This window comes from Homalodisca vitripennis, chromosome 1 (genome assembly GCF_021130785.1).
Source record: "Homalodisca vitripennis isolate AUS2020 chromosome 1, UT_GWSS_2.1, whole genome shotgun sequence".
Taxonomy (NCBI): Eukaryota; Metazoa; Arthropoda; class Insecta; order Hemiptera; family Cicadellidae; genus Homalodisca; species Homalodisca vitripennis.
In genome coordinates, this window is record NC_060207.1 from 168,238,234 (window position 1) to 168,263,503 (window position 25,270).

At 33.5% G+C, this 25,270-nt stretch overlaps 2 protein-coding genes across 3 annotated transcripts in view; one reads left to right on the top strand and one right to left on the bottom strand.

Annotated features, from left to right (window-relative positions):
- LOC124352703 (nuclear pore complex protein Nup155) overlaps nucleotides 1-7,774 on the bottom strand; it is a 64,058-nt gene extending 56,284 nt beyond the window's left edge. Inside the window, exons 1-3 of the mRNA XM_046802315.1 lie at nucleotides 7,614-7,774; nucleotides 1,968-2,153; nucleotides 261-395 (exon numbers count right to left, since the gene is read on the bottom strand). Coding sequence (XP_046658271.1) covers nucleotides 261-395; nucleotides 1,968-2,151 — 319 coding nt within the window. The 5' untranslated portion in view covers nucleotides 2,152-2,153; nucleotides 7,614-7,774. The remainder of the gene's footprint in view (nucleotides 1-260; nucleotides 396-1,967; nucleotides 2,154-7,613) is intronic.
- A 3,294-nt stretch (nucleotides 7,775-11,068) lies between these two features.
- LOC124352704 (ornithine aminotransferase, mitochondrial) overlaps nucleotides 11,069-25,270 on the top strand; it is a 34,616-nt gene continuing 20,414 nt past the window's right edge. The window contains exons 1-2 of one of the 2 annotated variants that reach the window (XM_046802318.1): nucleotides 11,069-11,087; nucleotides 21,401-21,508. In XM_046802318.1, the coding sequence (XP_046658274.1) occupies nucleotides 21,493-21,508 (16 nt within the window). In that variant the 5' untranslated portion in view covers nucleotides 11,069-11,087; nucleotides 21,401-21,492. Of the gene's footprint in view, nucleotides 11,088-21,389; nucleotides 21,509-25,270 lie in introns of those variants that run through there. The other variant, XM_046802319.1, reaches the window with a different exon arrangement.

Here is a 25,270-nt window from a genome sequence, read left to right on the forward strand (position 1 = left end):
AGAATTTCAACATAGTAAAAGCAACAAATATAATAAAACGATCAAAAAAGCAATTTATAAACATGCAAAAATTGCAGCTTCTGACTGTATATATTTGACAATACCAGTACCATGGTTGTCAAAATATACTATTCTTAAGTAGATTAGGAATTAGGCTCAAACAGTTTGAAACAAATCTGATGGATTTTGTAGGTAATTAGAACTTTACTCTAATATTAATATTAAAACTAAGTATAAAACAGTTTCCTAGCAAAGGATACGACCGAAGTGCTCCATTATCTCCGGTGGAAGTGGCACTTTGTTCATGGTCCGAAGTTGAGTGATGGAGGACAGTCCAGACATGGCGTTGACAGTAGGATAGTCCAACTCACTGAGCCCGCTTACAGTTGGTCCACCTAGTAAAATTTCCCACCATTGTAACTTGTTACAAAACTTTCTTATTTGTCTGTTTACTACTAAAACAGATCAAGTTATAGTTAAGTGTCATCAGTCACTTTGCTGCGTATATTCTACAGATACTGTTTGGCTTGCAAAAATGTGTATATATGTGCAACTTTCACTTTTAAATTACAACAGAGATGACTTAAAACAAGTTCTGAAAAGTAAAAACTATTCATATTTCAAAAAGTTTAATTTACAAAATTCAATTACTTCTAATTGGATAAGTAATTATTTTATAAGCAGTAGCTCACAGAAAATAACCATGCACAAGTCAATAATTGGTTTGTATACAATTTTACAGGCCTTCTGATGATATGATGCACAAAAAAAGAGCTACGCCACAATAACTTACTCTACTGTGACACTAACTAGAAGCAAAATAACCTTATGCGGCTACATGTATTAAATATATAAAAACAAAAAAGGCTATCCGTCACTAAGGTTACAACTCGTTTGCAAAATTGTATTTGTGCACTCTTACAATGACGTGTAAGAGTAGCTCTAACCTAGGTTACACCCAGCAAGGATCATTTCTGGCTGGTTTATACCTACCAGTTGAATCTACAACCGATGTGTTGCTTAAATCTGGGTAACCTTATGGATGTCCAGGAGTGACACATCACTAACCGCAAGTCCTGAGATTCTGGGGTGGAAGGGTAATTCAATAGGTCTACTGCGGGAGATGACAGAGTTGGTGGGGTGGGGTCCGTTTCCTAAGTCTTAAAAGTTCTTGCTACCCTCGACATAAAGGTGTGCCACCCCATGCCTGCTTTGACTGAAGGAGCTGGTTCAGAGCTGGCCTCCCCTTCTTTCGAGGGAACATGACTTGAGATTAGTGCCCTAAATTCTTCCTCATGGATCTTGATAGGAGGCAGCTCCTACCCCCAACCTTACCCATCCAGAATATTCTGCCACTCTGGAAGCAGTGCAAAGATCCTAGACTAGGTACAATTTATAAGCTTCTTGTCGTAGGAGAACAAAAAAAACTTAGGTTATCTCTACTATATGAGAGGCGTCAACCTTGAACTATATAAACTGCATTAGAGGCAGCTTGCTAACACATTGTTGATTACATAACACATGTTGATTGTAATCAAGCAACTCATTCTGTATAATAATGGAATGTTGTCGATTTTTATTCAGTGTCACAAGTACAGTACAATGAGTGAGATTGATCAGCTTCAATTCCTAAACCTGTTCAAATTTCTTAAGTTCTTTGAGAGAAAAAATCATTTTTCAGAATTTGTTTAAATTTAACTTAGTACGTTGAGGCTTCTGATTTAGTTTAAGTACATGACATTCCTAGTTTCACAACTGGGAGGAGACCATAAATTTAAAATACACATCCTAAAATACAGTTCATTTTAACAAAGATTGCTGCATGTGATCCATGCATTACACACTCTTCAATGAAGAACCTTAAAATGTACCTTGAGATATTGATGATTCAAACTAAATAACCATGGACCAGATATGCATATAGATATAGCTACTATTGATAATATTATTATTGTCTATGAGCTTACTCTTGGCTGTGATTCTCATGCGATCTGTCAAGAGAGGAAAGCTATTGTCCAGAGTCATCTGTTTCTCAATCATCTTCCCAGCAACTTCCAGAGCTTCCATGTGGGCTCGAAACGGATCTACGCCAGAAACTCGGTCTGCTGATGTGGTGTTAAATGTATTCATATTGAAGGGTGGCGAAGGCATGTCTACAAATAAAAGATAAAACTGTTAGAAATAAGAACAAAATAAATACATTTAATACCACTAGTGAATTACAACACATACTCCAACATTAACTTAATTTTGCAAGGCCTTTCAGAATCGAGGATTCCATTGTCAGGCAACTTCACAAAAGTGCATTTAACCCTTAGGATAGCAAGATCTAATTTAGTCAGCTCCCAAGTAATTCCAAGAAGTGCTGAGAGCCAAAATCTGGCTGGTATTTCAAAAAAGTGCTGAGGTTCGAATAGGTCAGGTTTTTTAATAATTATCATTCTGTTACTAAATGTTGACATACAGGATTGTACATAGTCTCACTTTATACATATTATAAAACTATATAAAAATTAATCATCTTAATTTGTTTTATTGCAGCTAGTAAAAGATAGGTATTTGTCAAATAGGAGAGTGGATATATATAGATATATATATATATATATATATATATATATATATATATATATATACCGGGTGTCCGAAAAAGAACTCCCTAGTTTTGGATTCTTTTTATTTATTGTACAATATACAAATTACAATGACTGCTACATTAAATGAAAGGTAATGAAATAAATTTTTTTAACACTAGTACACCTCGATATGTGAACCATTTGTAGCCCTACAGATATCCAAGCGATATTCGAACTCTCTCCAGGTATTAGTTAACATATTAGATGTGACCGATGCTACTGCTGCTATGATTCTCTGGCGAAGATGGTCAATGTTACGTATCTTCTCTGAATACACAAAGTTCTTGACGTAACTGCACAGGAAAAAATCTAATGGTGTTATGTCGGGGCTTCTTGGAGGCCATGGGGGCCACCTCTACCCATCCATCTTCCTGGGAAACGGGCATCTAAGGCTGAGCGCACACATTGTTTGTAGTGGGGCGGTGCACCGTCTTGTTGGAATATGACCAGTCCCTTTTCCGCCTCGATGTCATCCACCTGTGGAAACACAGTTCCAGCTTGTCACAGTAGATATCACCAGTTATTGTCTTCTCTGCAAAAATAAAAGGTCCAACAATTTGGTCGTTCATTAGGCCGCACCACACATTAACCTTAGGCGAGTTTCGTTGGTATTGAACGATCTCCTGTGGTTTCTTAGACCCCCAAATTCTGCAGTTGTGGCGGTTTACAACCCCATTAACGTGGAACGTCGATTCATCAGTAAAAATTACATTGTTTAAAAAGTCTTCGCTATCATCAATTCTGTTTAGAATGTCCACAGCAAAATATAACCTTAAACCTTTATCATTTGGTTTTATCTCGTGTACCAGTTGGATTTTGTATGCATGCAATTTAAGCCTTTTACGTACCACATCATAAACAGTAGATCTTGGTAATCCCAGTTGTAGACTACATCGCACTAGTGACTTTTTCGGGCTGCGACAACAAGAAGCTCTGATTCTCTCAACGTTCTCCGCTGACACAGTTGGCCTACCTGGCGATTTTCCTTTTAAAACACTACCAGAGTCTTTGAATTGTTGTAACCATTTACAGATTGACTTAGGATCAGGTACATTACCACCATATTCACACCTAAAATAACGCTGCACAGTAGTAACGGAATTTGTTTCCACTAACCAAATAACACATTGTGCTTTCTGCTGCGGAGTAGCCATTGCACTGACAGTACTGACAGCGCTGAGCGCTGGATGCGGCGCGTGGTAAAACTATGCTCAAGGTCAAACAGGTGTACCAAACTTATTGCCAACGTTCGAAACTAAAACTTACAAATATACTCTACAGCACCATAGGATTATTACTCATCCACAAAAACTAATACTATCATGAGTAATTTCCAAAACTAGGGATTTCTTTTCCGGACACCCGGTATATATTACACATATATGTTACCTTTAAAATGACATGTCACAAGATAGAGGGAAGGTGGTAATTTTGTTATACTAGCCTACAAAAATTCTACATATGTATTTTAATAAGTATGTGGAGGTTGTACATTGATATCTCAAACTGTTTGGAATATAACCAGGTGTATCAAATTAGACCTCAAAAGGTTAATCCTGAACACAATGGCGGCACTCGGAAAGTTTCAATACTGATCTTATGTGAAAGTTCAAGAATGGCTTAATTTTATTGTAACCATATCAGATGAAGCTACGAAATTTCTCACATATTTACTGTACACAAACACCTTCTTTGAAATGTATTAAGTCTCCTGATCTTCTAAGGAAACTGTCCACGAATAGAGAGTCAAGCAAAGAAGTATGCTGCAAACCACACTTCAAAAGCTTTATCCGTTACAAAATGTTGTCGGTTCAATGATTTTAAAACTTAACTGCAAATTCAGCATAATATTCTGGAAGTTCATTAGTTTAATTTCACATTAACAATTTTTAGTGGTTAGTAACAATAGCAAAACAAAATCACCTCCCTAGATTATTATAGGAAGTGTTCTTGGATTTGCACATAAAATCAAGTATTGAGACTTTTGAGTGCCACAATTTTGTTAAGGATTAACCTTTTGAGGTCTAATTTGCGGAAAAATGTTCTACTACTTAAAAATTTTAAAATGGTACGCACATTGATCTATGCTAACACTTACGATTTTCCACTGACTCCTAATGGGCCATCTCCCTGAGGTTGTGAAAAGCTACGTTTGCATAAAAAAGTTCAATTTTATGCCATATGTCACTGTACAAAGTTTTCTGCACTCCTGTATATGTACTAACATAAATTTCAAATTTTCAAAACCGCCGTGGAGAATTTATTCATTGTTTTTCCTTTATTCTTTTGGTCCTGTTTGCTACTGTGCAACCCCTTTCATCATCTAAACGTTACTTTTCTTGATAAGTTAAATTTAGTTTACTTAGTCACAGAAATATTTGTTGTTTATCTCCAAGTGAGTGATGATTGTGAGAGTACTTTAAAGTATATACCTTATTATTGTGTCAGAATGGACAGTAAAAACATTGTGTTGTTTTATTTTACTTCATAATGTGAATTAATATAAAATTATAATAATAATATTTGTTAGCGCACTTCCACAATAGTGGTAATTGCCATGCTACTTAGAATAGTATGGTTAGTGGTCACTGCCATGCTACGTTGAATAGTATGGTGCTGATGAAGCTAATGTGCTGATGGCTGGAGATATAACGGTTAGCACATTCAACTACTAATTAGTGCCTTTTACAAGATTTCTAAACAAAATCGTTAGCCTATCTAAAAATTGTATTGTTTCTGTTGATTTTTAATTTAATTTTTAAGCAATTTCTTTAAATAAATAAAATAAAACAAAAATAAAAAGAACAGATATTGTGGGTTTTTGGTCCTATTTTACAAAGGGAACAATAAAAAAGTGCATACAAAGTAATTAAAACAATTATAAAATTGTATTTCAAAATTATTAACAATTTTTCTTGTGCTTTTCTAAAAATGGCAACAAATTATATCATTGAAATAAAAGTTACAGTCTAATTTCCACCCCACATAATACAACAAAAATCGGTACTTAGGTATTATCCGGAGGACTATTTTTAGATAGCCTCAATAACAACAACAAACGTAGAAGGGGACAGAGTCACCTCCTTCTTGCGACATCGCTTGCATGTCATGTAATGTTTACAGTATGTAAAATAAAGTCTGTTCTTTCTAATAATCTGCCTTTTTTTAGGTTCCCGGCAAGAAAAACTCCACTATGTTTATCACTGAAAAGTTGTGAATTAGGCTAGTTTGTGCAACCTACATAAATATCACAAGAGGGCTTAGCAGTTAGTGATATAACCTTTAATAAATGCTATACCCTGGAAGTGCCTTCCCCTTAATAAGCGCTTGACACTCAGTATATTATTTTTGGGTAGGGTACAATAAGCGGATTTTTTATATCGAAAAATATAATCATTGATACCTAATATTCGCATCTCGAATCCTAGACTATCAATATTGATATAAAAGTATATACAGTCCTAAATAACAATCATATTTTTAAAATTAATATATGATCATATAGGAATATAGGAAAACACATAAATAATTAAGAAGTTACATAAATAATAAACAAACCAGAACGAGATCAATCAAACAGGAAAACTCATAAATGGTTCATATCATAATTATTGAATCCATTACAACTATACACACGTAATTATATATTATTACATGTATGTATAATTATTATTATTGTTGTTATATATACACATATATGTAATATTAATAATACAATTACGTGTATTAGTTGAAAGTGTTTACAGCTACTGATATAGATTAAGTTAATTGTTCAAAACAATTAATCAGTATAGATTGGTTATTTCGATGGTCATGATTAAGTAATATCGTTTGCCAATTTCGTTATAAAAAACCGGGTCTGATTATCATACCCTACCCTTATTTTTAAGATAATATTATTTTATAATAAAGTTTAAGCCTAACAAATGTGTTTAAGACAATTTTATTAAAATCACTTTTAAAAACAAGATCTCTGACAACCCCCTTTCCCACTCTTAACAGAATTGTAAATTTCACTACTCAGTTTACTTTTTATGGTGTTTTAAAAAATAGAAATACACCAAAATTGTTTAAATTGGTTTATAAATAGGTAAGGTACCAAAACCTGTTGATCACTACAATATTTTCAGGGAGATTAATAAGTGACCTACACTTGTTAGTCCATTGTTATTGTTAAATGATTTAATATAGCCTATTATCTAACTTACATATTATATGATAACCGTACACAACAAGAATTATAACGCATTAACAAGAAACATTATACATAACAAATTTTAAAATAGGCCTAGGCCTAATATTAAAAAATAACAAGACTAAATAAATTCTGCCTAGACCTAGCCTACATGTCATAGACACGTTGAGAGAGAAACAGTATTTACAGCTTTCCCGAACAGCAGTGAGTAAGCACTTTTGCGCTTACTGTCTTCTTTGACAGGCATACTCCCTGCAGAACAAAAATTCACAAAGATGGCTTGTTAAACAAGTCTGCTGGTAGGCTATTTCACTCCTCAAACTTATTTTGACCTTGCGCCAAGCAATTCCAATTGTTTATCTCACACAATTTCCTCATATTATACACCATTTACAAAACCTCCAAAAATTGTTGTGTATACTTCTTGTTGTTTATTATTATTGTTGTAATTAATAAGATGAAATCATAAGTTAAATCAAACTCTTCATTTGATAAAAATAATCAAATACATTCAATAAAACAAAGAAGTAAATTTTTGTTTAATTATACTATGGCCTTTAAAACTGTTATCTAATTAAAACTTCTAGCTCAACTATATTAAAATAATAATGTGTAGTCATTTTTAAATTATGTGTTGCAGTATAATCTACTTTTTGTTTTCATTAAAAATATTAACCTATGTCAACTTAAAATTTTACCGGTTTTTTAAATTTAAACAATCACGATTTGAACAAATAAAAACTCATTTCAACTAAGAAATTTGTTGAAAACTAATAACAACTTGCCTCTTATTGTGTGATGACGGCCCTTGGATCTTCTTTCGTGCAGTTAAATTCAAGTAGGTACCGGTTGTTCTCCTTTAGTCTACGAAAGAAATCATGTGAAACCGCCTACAACTAGTCAACACCACTGGAAATGCTAAAGAGGATGAGATAACCTGCAAAGGCTGCAACCGTCTGCAACTGGTCGTTTAGTGGCCGCCAAGCATAACATAGAGAAAACATGTATACAAGCATAGAAGCTAAATATTTGTCTTTGACATAATCAAGGGATTTGCTAAAGATTTAACAAGAGGATATATAAACTCACTATAATCTAGATCATATCATTGACTATATTATACGAACTACAAAAACCAATATTTTAAACTTAAGTGTTTTTAATTTTATTATATTGTATTTAACAAAAGATCCGTTTTTTACAATATGCAAACATTATAAAGCGTACATAAAGTCCTGAAAAAGAAAATACAAAAACATCAAGGAAGTCTATAATAAATTAGCTACAAAATCAAGACACCAAGATATTACATGAAGTAAGAATTTTCATATTAAAATTCATCTAATATATATATATATATATATATATATATATATATATATATATATATATATATATATATATATATATATATATAATAGGATCATACCACTTAACAAAACAACAAGATAACTATAATTATAGAACATGTAAAAAATCATACGTCAATATAATTACTAGTGCAAGAATACAACAGAAACTAAAAGAAATTGAGAAATATACAGCTAGTTAACAATTTAACAATAAGCAATAAGATACAGAATGTATTATATTGAGAGAGCAACCACGTGATTCACTAAACTAATATTACGAATTTTACGAAGCAAGCGCTTTTGTTGCCGGTTCTGTTACTGCAGACAACTTTCCGTGCCTAGCGTAGTGTTTCGAGTGAAGGGATCCAGATATGGGGTTTTCTCTAAATAACTAATATTTATTCAGCAATGCATATTGATGTTTCATCATTCAGACGCAGCTTGCAAAAGAATCTGTTTTGGGGATTACTTCAGGTTCTCCGAAATTAGATGGTGTAGGATGTGTGAATGGGGATTTATCTCAAAATACATCACTAATCTGTGGGATTTGCGGGAATATAGTTTAGTATGCAAATGCAACAAATATACATGTATGTTCGTACGGACCATTTCCATACTATCCGTGCTACAAACATAAATAACTATTTAGACATTTACTATAATTTTCAATTTCAATTTAAAGTAGACTGAAGAGAGCGGACAACATATGCAAGGTAGCATGGGACATTATTAACTCAAACTTTAGACTAGATTTTATCCAAATTTTCAAAACCAATAAAAATTAAAATTGAGGATGAAATTTTAAAACCCCTTGAAGAATTGGCTAGGGAGTTTAGTAATTTTTATGAAACCGCGGTGCCGAACCTGCGTTTGGAACCTATTAGAGGACCGGTATCGTCCATTGTGCTTTCTCCTGCTAGCGAGAAAGAGGTGGCGGGGGTGATACGGGGGTTTAACTCAAAATCGCGTGACATCAATGGCATGTCAGTGTGGCTACTCAAACGTTACCTAAAGCACATTTTTAAACCACTGACAAGACTAGTTAACATGTCCTTTGAAATAGGAGTGTTTCCAGCTGAGCTAAAAGCAGCCAAAGTGATTTCAATTTTCAAGAAGGAAGATCCTTGGCTCGCAAGCATATATCGTCCTATTTCAATTCTGCAGTTTTGAGCAAAGTCTTTGAAAAACCTTTTTGAATGACTCATAGATTTCTTCAATAGGTCTGACATTTTGTTCAAGCCAATTTGGATTTCGAAAACACGTGTCAACAATTGATGGAATTACAAGCCTTGTGGGTGCAGTCGTGGAGGGTTTGGAGAGTCGGAATCACACAGTTATTTCTCGATCTTTTGAAGGCCTTTGTGTTCACCATGCCATTCTGTTGCGAAAACAGGAATCATATGGAGTGCGTGGTCTGTGGTTTAAATCGTACCTCAGTGACAGATATCACTTTGTAGAAATTTCCAATGTTAATCACAGAGAGTTCCTTTCAACAAGGGCGTCCGGTCAGGGATCTATCTTTTACCTGGACTATTCTTGGTTTATGTGAACGACCTTGGACTATCAATCAATTTAGAATGGAAAGATAGTGCAATACGCGGATGACACGACTCTCTGCGTCAGAGAAAAATACCGCTCTGAAAATGAAACTTTTGTTCAACTAAATTCTTGTATTCAGTTTTTCTCTGACTTAAATCAAACAATCCAAAAACGGATTGTGTAAGTTGTTGTCTCCGTCGACAAATTAACGAGTTCGACCCATTGTCATAATAGAGGATGCCCTTCTACAGAAATGGAATCGACTCGATTTTTAGGAATGTATCTCGATAGTGGATTAACTTGGACTGATCATGTTGGGCATGTATGTGCAAAGGTTGCTTCAGGCGTTTTTGCCGTGAGGAATTTTGCACAGGTATGCTCTTTTGACGTTCTAAAGATAGTCTAATTTGACCTTTTATGTCTCCATTTGACCTACGGTATACGCCTTTGGGGTGGATATGCTAGGATCAGATTCGAAAGAGTTTTCAGGCTTCAGAAAAAAATCATTAGAATCATGTGCAATTTGCAAAATGCAGAGAGTCGAGCCGCGATGCTTTCAGGGAGCATGGTTTTCTGACTTTACCCTGCCTCTATATCTTGGATCTAGCTCTGAATGCCGATTCCGATGTGAGTTAGTGCGGGGCAGGACGTCCACATGTATGATACTAGAGGTGGGTACAGCTACAGGATGCAGAACACTGGCATTTGAACAACTTCCTTCACAAGCTGGTGTCAGATTAACCAACTCAATTAATTAACACTAGGGCACCACCACGTAACTTTAATTCTTACAGTTCAAATATTTGCTATCTGGTCTCTCACTCTACAGTTGGTAGTCAGAGCGCTCATTTTTTCGTGCCTCAATTTACAGTATTGAATGAGATAAATCTTGTGTAACAAATCCAATTAAAACTAATTCAAATCAATAACCAATATTTTCCAATCGGTGTCTTGTGTACCGCTTTAACTCATCGCCTTCAAGTCCATATTCATAAAAAAGCGGAAGAAAATGTTATTAAATATTAAATCAGTATTATTTAATAATATAGATAGGCTAGATTCAGTTAGAGCCAAGATTGAAGGCATTAGCACTTTATTTATTTATCCTTTCTTTTCCCCTCTGGAATTTTCTGAGGCTTTTCCATATATTTATATATGTACATACTTTGGCAGCACAATAAATTATTTCCCCAAATTTTAGAGAGTTATTGTGTTAAATATAGTCTTCCGCGCAGTGTTTCAAGTCAAAATCGTGTTCCAATCGTGTCACAGCTCGGGCACAGGCTGAAGACTATTTGTGTCTCATTATCCCTTCAACAACCTTGATAACAAGACATCGTAGTTCAACTGAGTCTTCAGTTACTTTAGGTATGTTGACGGCAATAATACATAAAGAAACGTGTTTAGGTTTTATTATTGTTGTAATAAACATCTAATAGCATTGAATAGTTTTTTGTATTTGAAATTATGTAATAACATTATGAAACCCATGCCTTAGCGATAATTTAATTTTAGCTGGTGAAGTTATACAGGTTATATTTGTATATTTATTAAGAAACATTTCACGGTCATAAAATTTTATCATTTATAGATTGTAATTTATACATTTTTGTGGTTTTAGAATTTAAATTATTATAATTAGTCTATTTCCTACCTCAATTCCTACAGCGAATAATCTAGTTTAAATACCCATTTCTTGTATACCGTAATAATTAGTTGCAGTTTCAAAATAAAGTTAGGTAGTAAGATATTCAATAGTAATTAACATTAGTAGTGTGAATACTACATATCATTGAATTGTGTGATTAAAGTGGATTCATTTATTCTGTTCTAACTTAAACCATAACTTCTCTAAACCTGTATTAGTCCGAGCTACTCCACTTCAATTAAATGTGACAGAGTGGAACTGATGTTAAATACTCCAAATTATTTAACAACGCCGAATAAAATTGCTATTAGTTACATTTCGCACTACAAATCTATGGAATTCTATTATTTTAAGAAATAGTAAATAGAGTAATAAACCAATCATTGATAGCATTATTTCAGTAGAGCAACATTGTTTGCATTATAATTAATAAGCAAATTCTGATTAAATTTTCATATTATTCCTATTCTGGGGATCATTTTTTGGAACATGTTTTAACAAGTTCTGCTGGCACTTAATACGAGCAGAGGAATCAACCAAATATTGAATTATGCTCAAAAGTACTGTCGCGTAACAAATGCGTGATACGTCAACCTACTATTTTCAGTTGTCTGAGCAGCTCAAAGTAGGGTATCCTCTTGCGTGTCGCACTAAATGGGTCGAGAAGGCAAGTTATTACGCCTCGTCCTTTTGTAGGAAGAACAATGACGGAGTTTCCTATTTGGTATATCCCAATCAAAAGTCAATCCTACACTTTACGTCTCCCTCGCTCGGGTGGTACATTGGGGAATACCCACCGGATTTGATGGACACTGCCGAATTTAATAAAACTGGGTTTACTACACTATCATGCGGGTCAAAAATGTAGATAATTTTGTCAAGACGTGGAAAGTGTCCAAAAGTCCCAAGACTAAACATATAAAGAGAACCCAGTACCGGAAAATGAAACAAAATTGCCTGTTTTTGAAGGTCCGTTTTCTGGTATGAGTATAGTGGGGGGATATAAGCACCCCAACCAGGGGTTGGTGCGTAGGGAAGAGTTTCAGACCAAAGATAACCGGGGAAGAAATATTCATAAAAAGTAAATCATGAAAACCATCAAGTTACAGAGGAAGACGGGTTTGTTTTCTGTGGCACTACCGAGCTGGATATAGTTTTTTTTCCCTTGACAAGTCTGGGATCTCGAGTTGGTTTCCCTTTTATTTTATAAAGAGAAATGTGACGGAAGTATAAGAAATAAACACCTTCACGTATCGGCTATGATTCTCCAAAATTTGAAAGTTAATAATACGTTGTATTTCCGTAATTTAATAATCATAAACAATTTACATATAATTCTTATCGCCACAAAGTCCAATTAGCTGTGTTCCGGAGATTTGGAGCTTTAAAGGTAAAAATCTTCAAGAAGTCAAGACCTACTAGATGGCAATAGCTTGGAAGTGGGAAATATCAAGTAGCTGGGAGCTTTAATTGGCTCAGACTTACTAAGAGTCTAGGAGCGCTAGCGTTTGGGATCACAGAAGTAGGAAGCTACTAAATTTTAGGACTTCACAGTTACAGAGAAATGCCAATGATCCGAAACTTTCAGAGGCCGGAAACTCCCACAGCCCATATTATCGCAAAGGCTGGAAGCTCCAATTTCAGGGGAAGTTGGAATCTATCAGATGTTGGGGGTTTCCATTTCCAGAGGTCAACAGTGTGTAACGGCCTCATAGGGAGTTTTCAGAGGTAGGGAGCTTCTACGGGATAATATCTTATTCAGTGTTAGTGACAAGAATACTCCATAGCCCTGGAACCTTTATAGTCCATAACCGCTGAATCCCAGAAACATGTAATAGATATCAGGAGTTCCCATAAACAGATAGGTCCTATACAACAAAACATATAGAATGTAGGAGCGCACATAGCTTAAACATTTCCAAAAGCTCAGGTTTTTCAGACATTGAAGCTGCTAGAATCAGTGTAACTCTAAATTACGAAAGACTTGTGAAGCGAGAGTTGCATAAGCCTGGAGTTCAGCCCCTGTGCTATATCCCTCCCAGCAACGGTAAACTCTAGTTGCTAATTCCTTTTAATTCCCAGGGCTTCCAGATATCCTACAGATAAATAGCTTTCAGATACTGTACCGGAACCTCTCATAGTTCGGCAGATCCAAGAGGCTGAAAGCTCTCAGTGGTTGGGTATTTTTGAATTCTAGAAGCTATGACATGTCAGGAGTTCACAGAGGATGTAGAGTCCTAGTGGCCAAAATCTCTCAGAGGCTTGGACTTTGAGAACTGTTGGTGGTCAGGGGACATCCAGAGTAAAAAAGTTCTTCCAAATACCACATATTGGTTTCAGAAAGTGAACAGAGACTAATCTACCAGAGTTTATAATTTGCAAGAGTAAGATTCCATTGTATGGGAGCCGAGATGAGGAATATAACATGTCTATCAATACATGGGCAACCAAAAATAGAACCAGTAAAGGCCGTGAATCTACAGAGATTAGGCTGTTACAGAGGTAATAAAATATACACCACAAAGACTTTTAGGAGCAAGGTTGTTCTATGAATCAAGTTTTAAATTGCTAAGCCTTAAGTTATACAACGCAAATCTACCTAACCCTGTGAGGCAGTAATCTAGGAGGTTGTTAGCTGAAAAGTTTTTTTTATTAATTTAAATAAAACTCAAAATCATTATATTCATGGCTTTTGATTTTATGGGATTTCATTGAAACCTATATATATATATATATATATATATATATATATATATATATATATATATATATATATATATATATATATATATATATATGAATGTTTGTGTGTTTGCCCTTTATAGACTCAGAAACTATTTGACTGATCATTATGAAAATTGGTATGTATATGTATTTTTCCACGTAGAAGGTTTATATGCTATGCCCACTGATGTAACTCACCATCAGGAGGCGCTGCAAAATATATAAGTTATCAAAGCGCCTACACATTGTAAACTACAATTACGAGATAGTTGTGTATAATAACCACACACTATGTGAAGGAGCTAAGTTTTTATGGATATTTGTCTTTCAAATGAATTTCTGTTTGGCCTTATAGCTTGAATGTTAGACCACTTTATTATTAAGTACATGCGTGTACAATGGCTATAAACATACACTTTTGGCAGATTCTCTTGATAGTGTCAACAAGGTAAACTCTACATCGGCGTTGACAATATAATTCACTTGAACCAGAAGTGCTCATACACGAGCAAAGCTTACAAAAAGCGTGCGAAGCCGCGGGGAACAGCTAGTACTGTATAAAAAAAGATATACAACTGACATTTTTGGCCGTCACATTTTAGGTAAAAAAATTTAAATGTGAAAGTTGTTTTCTAAAACGTTAAATATAAAGGCAAATTTATATTTAAGAATTTTGTGTTTTTTATAATCCAAACATTTATTAGGTATCATTGTAGGTAACATGGTATATACAGCCGTAGTTTCATTAAGCACTAAGTTTTACTCAACTGACTGTTATATTCAAACAACTTAGTGTAGAATGGACAACTTACATCATAGCATAAGCTAACAATATACATGTTAGAAGACCGAACATTTATACGTTCTTAACAACCCTTAGTTTAATCAAAAGTGAAAATGTTTTAAACCAACAATTTTGGGTTGATTTATTGAAAAACACTAAAATACATTTGAGCAATGGATAAAAATACTTAAAGGTTTAAATATTTAAAAGTAATGGTTAATTTTAATATACAGGAGGCATCAAACCTCCTGCGGCAGACAGGTCCTAGAGGTTATAATTTCTCAGAGATCATAGTCCTGAGATGTTTCTGAAAGCTGGAATATCTCACAGGCTAAGGCATTTTGAAAATATGGGGTTTGTTACATTCTGCATGTTAAATGTTTTTCCAATCAATTCACAATCTCAGGGGCACAGAAATGTGCTTCTGGAGATACTTCAGACATATGCTTTATTAGTAAGTATCAAATGGAAGTCTTATTGGCTTCTGATGTTCTCCAAACAATATTCAGGGTGTAACAAAAGGATATACATTTTCAGATTCTATGTGTGATTCTAAGCTAAAAATGAAGAATATTTTTCCATTTTCCACTTCGTTCAAGAGTAATACACTCTTTTGCTTTTTTTATTTAAAACTTTTATCTTTGTTTTCGTCTTTACGAGTGTTGCAAAACTTGGTAAACGGGTCCACGTCAGAAGGTATTACATAAAAAAAATGTGTAATATTTTCAAGATAGCGGCCATTTAATTTTTATTTGATGACTATCTAATAAAGCACTGGTTTATCAAAATGTTACGACACAAAAAATGTTTTAATAACTTTTACTTTCCAAGGATACCTCATTTGTAAAAATTGGTTATGAAATAATTATTTTACAGAAGGTTTCGTATTACACATGAAAACTAAATGGCACCATAATTAGGCAACATTTAAACAGCTGTTACTTTAACTAAAATGCAACTGTGAAACTGACTATTGAACCTTTAACATCCAATAAATAGTTATTTTTATCCATAACTTTTAACCAATTTGAACCAATTGCAAACTGTTCTTACAAACATGTTAATTTGGTTATGTTTACATTTATTGGGTGTTAAAGATTTAATAGTACGTTTCAGAGTTGCATTTTAATACAGTAACAGCTGTTCAAATACTGTCAAATTCTGGGCCGTTCAGTTTGCATGTGTAATACGAAACCCTCCATACAATGATTATTATTTCTTAACCGTTTTTACAATAAGGTATCTTTGGAAAGGAAAAGTCATTTAAAAACTGTTTTGTCTTATAAAATGTTAATAAAAAACAGTGGTATATTGGATATTTCATAGATCGAAAATTAAATGGTCGCCATTTAAAAAATATTAAAAATAATTTAAAAATATTTGTTAATGATGTAATACCTTTTGACATGGACCCGTTTATCAAGTTTTGTAACAATCGTAAAGACAACAACAAACATAAAATTGTTTTAATAAAAAAAATGGTATATAGCTGCTAACAAAGTGGAAATTGGAAAAACATTATTTTTAATTCTTAGCTTTAAATTAAACATAGAATCTGAAAATGCATAGCCAGCCCAAACTTTTTATTACACCATGTATATAGTAAAACACAAATAACAATAAAAACACATTAATTATTCTAGTAACTGATTGTCAGTAAAGGTCAACGCTCTCAATAATTTATTTGCTTTGACATACTTGTGAGAAAGAAGAAGCCATTACAACTTTCAACAAAGTATCAGTGGTAGTCAAATTGATACTTCATGAAAGGTTAATGACCTAACATTCCTTGAAGAAGGAACTTTCGTGTTCAGATATGGACACAAGATTGACAGACCAGTCGCGCCACGCCTTATTTCTAGCGACAAAGAAATATTTTTGTCACATTTTGTTTTGAATTCTGAGAAACGCCAAACAAAAAAAACCTCTCCGCACGGTGACTTTGTTTTTTGCCTATTTTTAATTAGGAATTCATCCGTAATCAGTTTGCTCTCAGCCGAGTCATATCATATGAACTACACCAATATTGAAAGAAATGAAAACCATTAGTATATACAAAGGACCAGTTAACGCCCATTTAATACAAATAATGACATCCTATGACACCTGAATGCACTAATTACTTTTATCTCGTAAATATTATCAATAATCGTGATATTTCTAAACCGTATCAGGTCAGTCGTTGTTTACACCTTTACAAAGCGTAATGTCTTTTTTTACCATAAAAGTATTTATTACAAATATAATAAAAGTCTGCAACCATAAAATTGTATGTTAATTTAAATTAGAAGATATTCATTGCTGGATTTATTAATATCGAATGTATTATTTAAGATTTAGTATTTTTTTATGATAGCTTGAATCCGATTTTTGGATGTATTCCCCGAAAAAATTCATTCATGTACGTTCATAAATGTACGAGTTAGATTATACTATACATGCAACATGGTAGATATTAACATAACTTCATGAACACTATCAAATGGATGAAGGCATGCAATCATAGAAGAAACTTATTTAATTAAATCAATCTAAACATTCCCGGAAGATTTTCATCCGTATTTTCCAAACATCTTTAACCTTAATGTTAAAACAGTCGAGGGCGATCTATCTACCGCTACCCATGAAATATGAGATGATATGATTTTTACCCCAAACTCTACACTCCAATACTGGATACCCCACTGATGTAAACCATTAGAGGCAAGCTAGTCAAAACCAAATAACCGTTCACTGTTTGTCAGTAAACTGAGGAGACGAATTGCAGGATCCTGTTTAATTCTGGAATTATGAAGAACGTTACTTTTAATGTGTTTTCTGCAAACCACGAACAACAATGAGCATTATCAAAATAAAATAAATCTTTAAAACTTGCAACTTGGTAAATTCATAAATGGAAACATCACAAACGTCTTTAATAAGCAGTCTTGGTAATTTCTGCTATATGTTTTCAAGTTAAATTTTTTTACTAACGTTTATGTGAAACATCGTGTATTTCCAAACAATCTATCATTATTAAAATAAAAAAATCCTGAAGTCAGATAAGTTATAATCGACTCCATACTGAAATAACATAAACACAAAGGTAGTATTATTTCAGAATACAGTTACTTGAAATCGTTTTCGCAAGGAACAAATTTGGGAGGGGGTAAAAATTTCTGATATTTTTTCGTAGAAACCAGACAGTAAGGCCCCATTTTGTTTCTTAAAAAGTTCTTGACCCGTTTCTTTGTTGAGAACGATTTTTTTTATTTTTTTTAAATTTTTTTAAAGGAGAGGCCGATCTCCTTTTAAGCCTTATTCTGTCCGTCCTCATGGGCCACAGGCCTGTGCGAGGATATTATCAAACAGAATAAAGGGGAGAGTCGATACAGTACGAGGTTGATTGTACTGATAAAAAGTGCAACGGTCACAGACAGGATTTGAACCTGCGCTATCTCTAAACTCAGACCCAAAGTCCAACGACTTAGACCGCTCGGCCATCGGCACTCCCAAATCTTTCGATCTTTCAGCAGTGCATGTCAGTAATACTGAATTATTTAAATAATAATAATAGTTTACTAAAAAAAAGTAATTGACAAAAATGAAAATTGAGGGGTCCGGACTCTTGGGACCCCCTTGCTGGCTACGTCCTTGCATGTATGAAGTAACACAGAGAAATATTGTGTTACTGATCTAAGTACTACTGGATAGTACACTCAATGTAATAAACTATACGTTCATGTTTACCCCACTATACGATAACGATGTTGGGAGTCTGCCAAGTCGGAAGGTAGTGAACTCGGTTTTTGGTTGGGATGATGTTTTTATTCAAGAAAGAATTTCCCTGAACACAGAAAAAGAAATAAATGGTTTTGATGACATCAAGAGGAATTACAGGTATTTATAGTAAGACATTGAAGTAATTATCTAACTTGGTCAAAATAAAAACGCCTGAAGATAAATATATGGAATTTTATAGTAACTTTACAGTAATTTTACAACACGCATGAGTTGTAGCTTCAGGTATGACGTAATTTTTAATTATGTATTGTATGCCTTAAAAAAATTATATTTTAAATAAAATGTGGTTAAAGAAAATTACTTGTTTTAATATACTTTTCATATAGAGATTTAATTTTGTACTAATAATAAATGTCATTTCTTCCAGTCATATTGCATGTATTCTTGTATTTCTGTATTCATAATTCATATATTCATATTTATTACTACATAAAAGTCCTATTGTTATTCTCAACACGTTTTCTTTGGACACGATTTTAAGACGACCCTAAATGCTGCTTCAAATGCCTGCAACCCCTTGTGGAATGAGCAAAATAATCCTTATATTTTTCAGTCTTCAAAAAAGGTATCTTAAAGAGCTTTGACTAATATTTTGTTTTAAAGTTTAGAAGAAAGTCCACCCGAAAACTGATTGCACCGAAAACAAATAAAATGAGTTAACCAACAAAAATTATCCATCCAATTTTCATCGGAAGTGTTGAATAAAACACCACAGGTGTATTAAACCGTTAATTTGAACAATAACATATGCCAGAATGTCGATATATCGAAGATAATAGCAATGCATTAGTTATCATATATCGATAATTGTAATAAATGATATGATTCTTGCATTATCAAAAGCTGCCTCAGTGTTTAGGGTTTCTAGAGTGTTACAAGCCAACAGTTAACTAAACCTGGTATCGATTGGAAGTAATCACAAATTAAAGTTATAACATCTTACTACATAATGGATGCAGTGTAAATACGGTTTAAACAATGCCCATTCATCAACTTGCATGTCAGTTGAACAAACAGAAGGAATACAGAGGTTTCTTACAGTGCTATTAGCTTTCCCATATTGTGGCTCCGGACACTCCCTAGGTGGTAATTGAGTTGGGCCCTACGAGCATAATGCCCTTTGTTTAGGTGTGGCGGTATCTCACACTGTTGCCCATTTCCGTCTTAATAGGCCTTTTTTAGAAAAGTGAAAATGTTTTATTTCAACAGAATGTGCAAATCAATCAAGCCAGTTGTGCTTTTAGTACAAGCACGATCTACCATAGACCAGTGTTCGTTGTCGTCAGGAATTACTTAAAAAAGGCCATCGTAAAAAAATAGAAAAATCTTTAGAACAAAACTCCACCTCACTTGGAATAGGGAGAATACGTACTAATAGTACGTAATTGGCCTTCTTGGTTTATTATTTAATCGATATATTCTCAATATTATTTTGCAGGCCCATATTTGGTAAAGGATTTTAGTTTGTTCGTAAGGAGAGCCACACACGGATTACGAATTTTATTTCGATGAGCCAAGCCGTGTATGTACTGAAGTATCTCCCAGAAATCTAAAATCTCTTGTGGACAAAATCCAACGCTGGGCGAAAAATTTGAATGGATTATATATTCGTTCTAAAATACTGTAATTTTATTTGAAATAGGTAGTTTAATAATTCCTTGTCCACCTTCATAAGTTAACTCCAAACATAAAAAGTAAACCATTTTGAAAGCACATTTTACATGTGAATGATTTATCACCAAAACGACAATATCATACAACACAAATAAATTATACAGTAGAACGTACCATTGTTACAGTTATTTTATTTTGTTGAAAAACTGATTGAAACTGAAAAAAACCCTCGTGAAAAGTCCTACTATCTCTACGGTTATACTCGAGTATACTCGTCACCCCATGGATGAGTTTTATATTCACAAGAGCATAATATAGGAACAAATAGTTTATTCACATGCCGTCATTAAGCCCCAAAATTCAGCTCACATTTCATAAGAAAAAGTATATTGAGAAAGTCACAAATAAGCACCCGTAATTCCAAGACAACACTAAACAATTCTGTTTTAACAAAATCTTTAAAATTATTTTCATTTTCTCTGAAATTAATACAATTTTATGCAAATCTCGGAATTTTGATCAGTCCCATTAGCATTTCATTACAGCTTTTAAAGTCAATTACATTTTATTATTTTTAAATTCAATCTTATTTTTCTTCAGAACTGTGTAAGCCAAAAAGGATTTTATGAGTTTCAAAACATTTATTTTCTCTTAAAACAACATTAGAAAAGTCGATCAAACAATTTCCTAAAACTATTATTACAAATCTCCGAAACATATATGCCTGTGCCGAATTAACGAATTAATTGTAAATGATCGGAACAATAAATATGCATTTATTTCAATCGGCTGAAAATTAGCCTTTATATGTACACCTATTTAGAAAATACACACAATTCATTAAAAACACTAAATTTGAATTCTAAAGGTCACAATCGGTCCAAATGTCATCCTCGAATTTGAGTGTGACTAAGAGTATCTCTATTATGAGTGATACTACGGAATAGCTCCTAGTGAGTTCGGTAATAAGCCGCTACCAGTTAAATTCGTCCATCCAGTACATTAAAAGAAATCAATATCTCGTCCAGACTGATTTTGCATGACAGTATCTATATGTATATCATACTGCACTTCCTTGCTTGATCATGCTCAGTGCAGATAAACATGTTTAAACAAGATTCTGTTTAGTGCCTGTAAGCCAACTCGGTGCACAGGAGCAAGCGTTGCAGCAAGAGACCTCGTTGGAGTTCCAGTGATCGGTGTAGAGCTAATTTAACACGATGTCCGAAGATCAAGGTAAATGAATTAATTTATATAGTTAAATATCTTATTTAGCTGCATGTCTTAATTCTCATTCATTATTATTGAAATATACAATTTATTATAAGGTATAATGTATCATTTTTCATACTCACAGACAGTTTTCTTTAAAAAGTGTGTTGCAATTTACGTCAGATGTTTAAAACTTAGAAAATAAAATTAAGGCACGGCACTACACACACATTTAACGGTAGACTTAGGAGATACGATATTGTAAATTTAATTGAGAAGAGGATATTGTTATATTTAACACAAGGAGAAAACACTACAGTTAATGTTGAGCACAGTTTATTTGTTTCATTGAAAACCGACACACGAACTAGAAAATCTAAAAACTTTCTTTGTATGTACTTTGTTGTAGAAATTGCCACAAATTTCAACAGATAATGTTAAACGTTTTACCTTTTTTAGCTGTATTGTTTTACTTTTTATTTGACAAACTCAAATATTACAAACAGAAACCGTCGTGACTGGACACGACGGTATCTAATATCTTTCTAATGGGCTATATTAGTACGGTTATTACTTTCAAGGTTTGGAATAACGTTCCAACATAATTATAATAAGGTAATTAATAATACAATGTACGCGCTACCAACATTCCAAGGCATCTCTTCATTAGCACCAAAATTTCAGACATTTTTGTGAATGACATTCTTAAATAGTTTTTCTATGCAATACCCTTAAATTCCCCACTGATCCATACCTCCCCTGCTCCAAAATAAAACCCTGGATCCACTGTGGGCTTCTCGATAATTTATAAGATGGCTGCATTTTGGACATCTAATCCTCCCGAAATATTTAATTAGTCTTCATTTAAACGTATATACATTAATAAATAGCTTTAGATAATTATTTTTTCGAATAAAGTTGTAGAATAGATCCTTACACTTTTTAAGCTAAGACCATTGTTGTTCTTTTATTCAGAAAAAAAACCCCTATAAGAATTTATTGTGAATAAAAAAATTATGGTTGCCTGTAAAGTCGGTTTTACGGGCGAAGATTTTACGTGACAACGTCTTTTTCTCGGTAGAATATTTATTGATATGAATATTATTAAATTGCACAATAGGAACAAGGAATTGAATGAAAATAAGAATTGCACAAATTTTAACTATAGAAATATATTTTGTTTACTAAAACATTGTACATAATTTGAAATTAATTAAAATTTGTTATTGTAAATGGTAAAGTTGAATAAAACATTTACTAAAATTGGAATTTGAAATTCTTGCTAAACACAGTTAAATTCTAACTCCGCGCGTGGTGATTGGTCGGTTTAGTTCGTTTGTTTGGTCGCACTGTTATGACAGGTTAGAGGTTATAATTTGTTATTTTAAATGTTTGACTAGCAATACGCGCTGTTTCTTCTCAATCGACTGAATTACGATTGATTGCAGAGTGATTTAAACTAATAATTTACTTAACACTATCAACATTTGTCAATAGTATGACATAACCTATAAACTCAGTTTCTCAACTTTTGTGTCAATCTAACAATTAATCAATCAATCATAGTTTACGATAATGAAATATCAGTGTACAATTATTTACCTTTATTGTTGTAAATGACGAATCTAAGCACTCCACATTTTCACGAATAAACATAGTTATCTGCTTTATCCCGTGCGGCGGACCCACAGTTATCTGCTTTATCCCGTGCGGATCCCGTGCGGCGGACCCACTGGACGGGCATTGTAACGTTACCGGGCGTTACACTTTTTCATGAGTGACTCCGAGCCGCAACCTAATTTAAGACGTTGTCACGTCAACATGGCTGTTTCAAAATTATGTGTACAAAAAATAAAATGTGAAATGTAAAACAGTTGCTTTTATCAGTAAACGTATCAAAGTTTCAAAGTGCAAATAATAACAATTTAAAAGAAACTTTTAATATGAAGTCATATGGAAAAATAAATATGAATTCATGGGAAAATAAAAGCGTTTCCGTGAGAAAAAACAGATGTGACACATGTTCAGAGCTTCATAATGTACGAAAATTATCAAACAGTTTTGAATGAGGGTGATTATGATCTATGTTTTACTTTTTATGTCTAAACAGTCAGGATAGAAAAATACTTTCCAGAAAAATTTTCTTTTTTTATGTAGATCATGAATCCGTGAGAAAAATATAAGTTCCTCATTAAAAAACCAAAGTGACCCAATAAAAATCCCAAAAGACCCGATGAGAATAAAATCCCCATAACATAAGTGAATAGAGTTAAATTTGTTCCTGAAGAAATATCCCATTTTTGTAGGACTTATAATTTCACGGATGACACAGTGTTTATTATAAGAAATTGTAAACAGAACATTGCTGGTACACTGTTACAGGCACGAGACCCCTTTGTTCACTAAACTGATGATCAAATTAAGCTTAGAGTAGTTATTAGTATCATAAGTAACTGATAACAAAAAAAAAAACACATCAAAGGCACAGCGATTTTAGCCTAAAATGTGGTATGAATACATTTTTAATTCTATATACAAGCATCTAGGCCAATGGCCGTTACTTGTAAATGTATCGTGTACCTACTATACAACAGTTGCTGAAATTTGTATAATATTCTGCATTCATAAAACGTGTTTCTGGTTTTAAAATGTTTATTAAATTATCTACTAATGTTAATGAAAATTATGCTTGAATCAACAATGTGGTACGTTCATCAAATTTTGCAGTTGAGCACGCGTTTCTTTGTATAAGTTAACCCCTACAGCAAACAGGGAGTAATGCTACTCCTGTAGAAGAGTTCAAGAAGACTCCTGGCGCCTTAAAATGACAAGAATATAGGGTCCACGCACTTCTCCCCCTCACCCCGCACTCCACTAGCCGCCACATAATTTGGGTACAGTTTTTATCAGCATCACTGTCTGCCCGCATTGAAGACGTTGTTCTGTCGATTCGGGACTGGAGACGTTTATGTAGTTTTACTCTAATGTTAGGTTGCCCTTGCCCGCGTTCTATTCGTAAACTGAATTTAAGTTTTGAAAATTACATATCTTTATTTGGGCTTTAGTGGTAATTTACCCCAACAAATGTTTAATGTAAAAGATGCCCTTTTCAAGCTTTATCCACTTAACAAAAACTACCGGGTCCTCACATAGTTAGGGGGTACAAAAACTAAAGCGCATCTTTTTGTGATTTTATACACGATTCCTTCCTCAGGTAAAAATTACAACCGCGGAAAAATAATTAATTTGCCTTTAATCCTTTGATACGCTTTTAGAGACGGTAGTGAGGTTTTCAGACGGCCTATGATCGTAGAACTGTTTCAGAATGGCGAAGTAAAAGGGAGATAGATGATTTTGGAGATTACTTATCAAAAACACATATTGTTGACATTAAATTATGGACTGTTTTAACGGCTACGTCACTGAGTAGGATACTCTTCCCCTAGGACACTGTTTGAGTATGTTTTAAGTTGTAATGTTAATAATAATGATCATTCATAAATAATAATGTGATAAACCGTTTGCATGATATCAGTTCCGAATGCATATAATTTTGTTGTAATGTGGTTAATAAAAACTGTTGAAGATAAAAATGTTAAATTTGTACATGATTTATAGCTTCAGGAAGTGGCATTTACTAAATATAATTGAAAAAATAAGGTATAACAAAATATTCTACTTTTACTGTATTCAGGAATGGTAGAGCTATGCATATAATATAAAAAGTAGGCTACTTTTATATTATTCGGTGTCAATTCTGTCCTTATTTACTACTTGCATTTACAC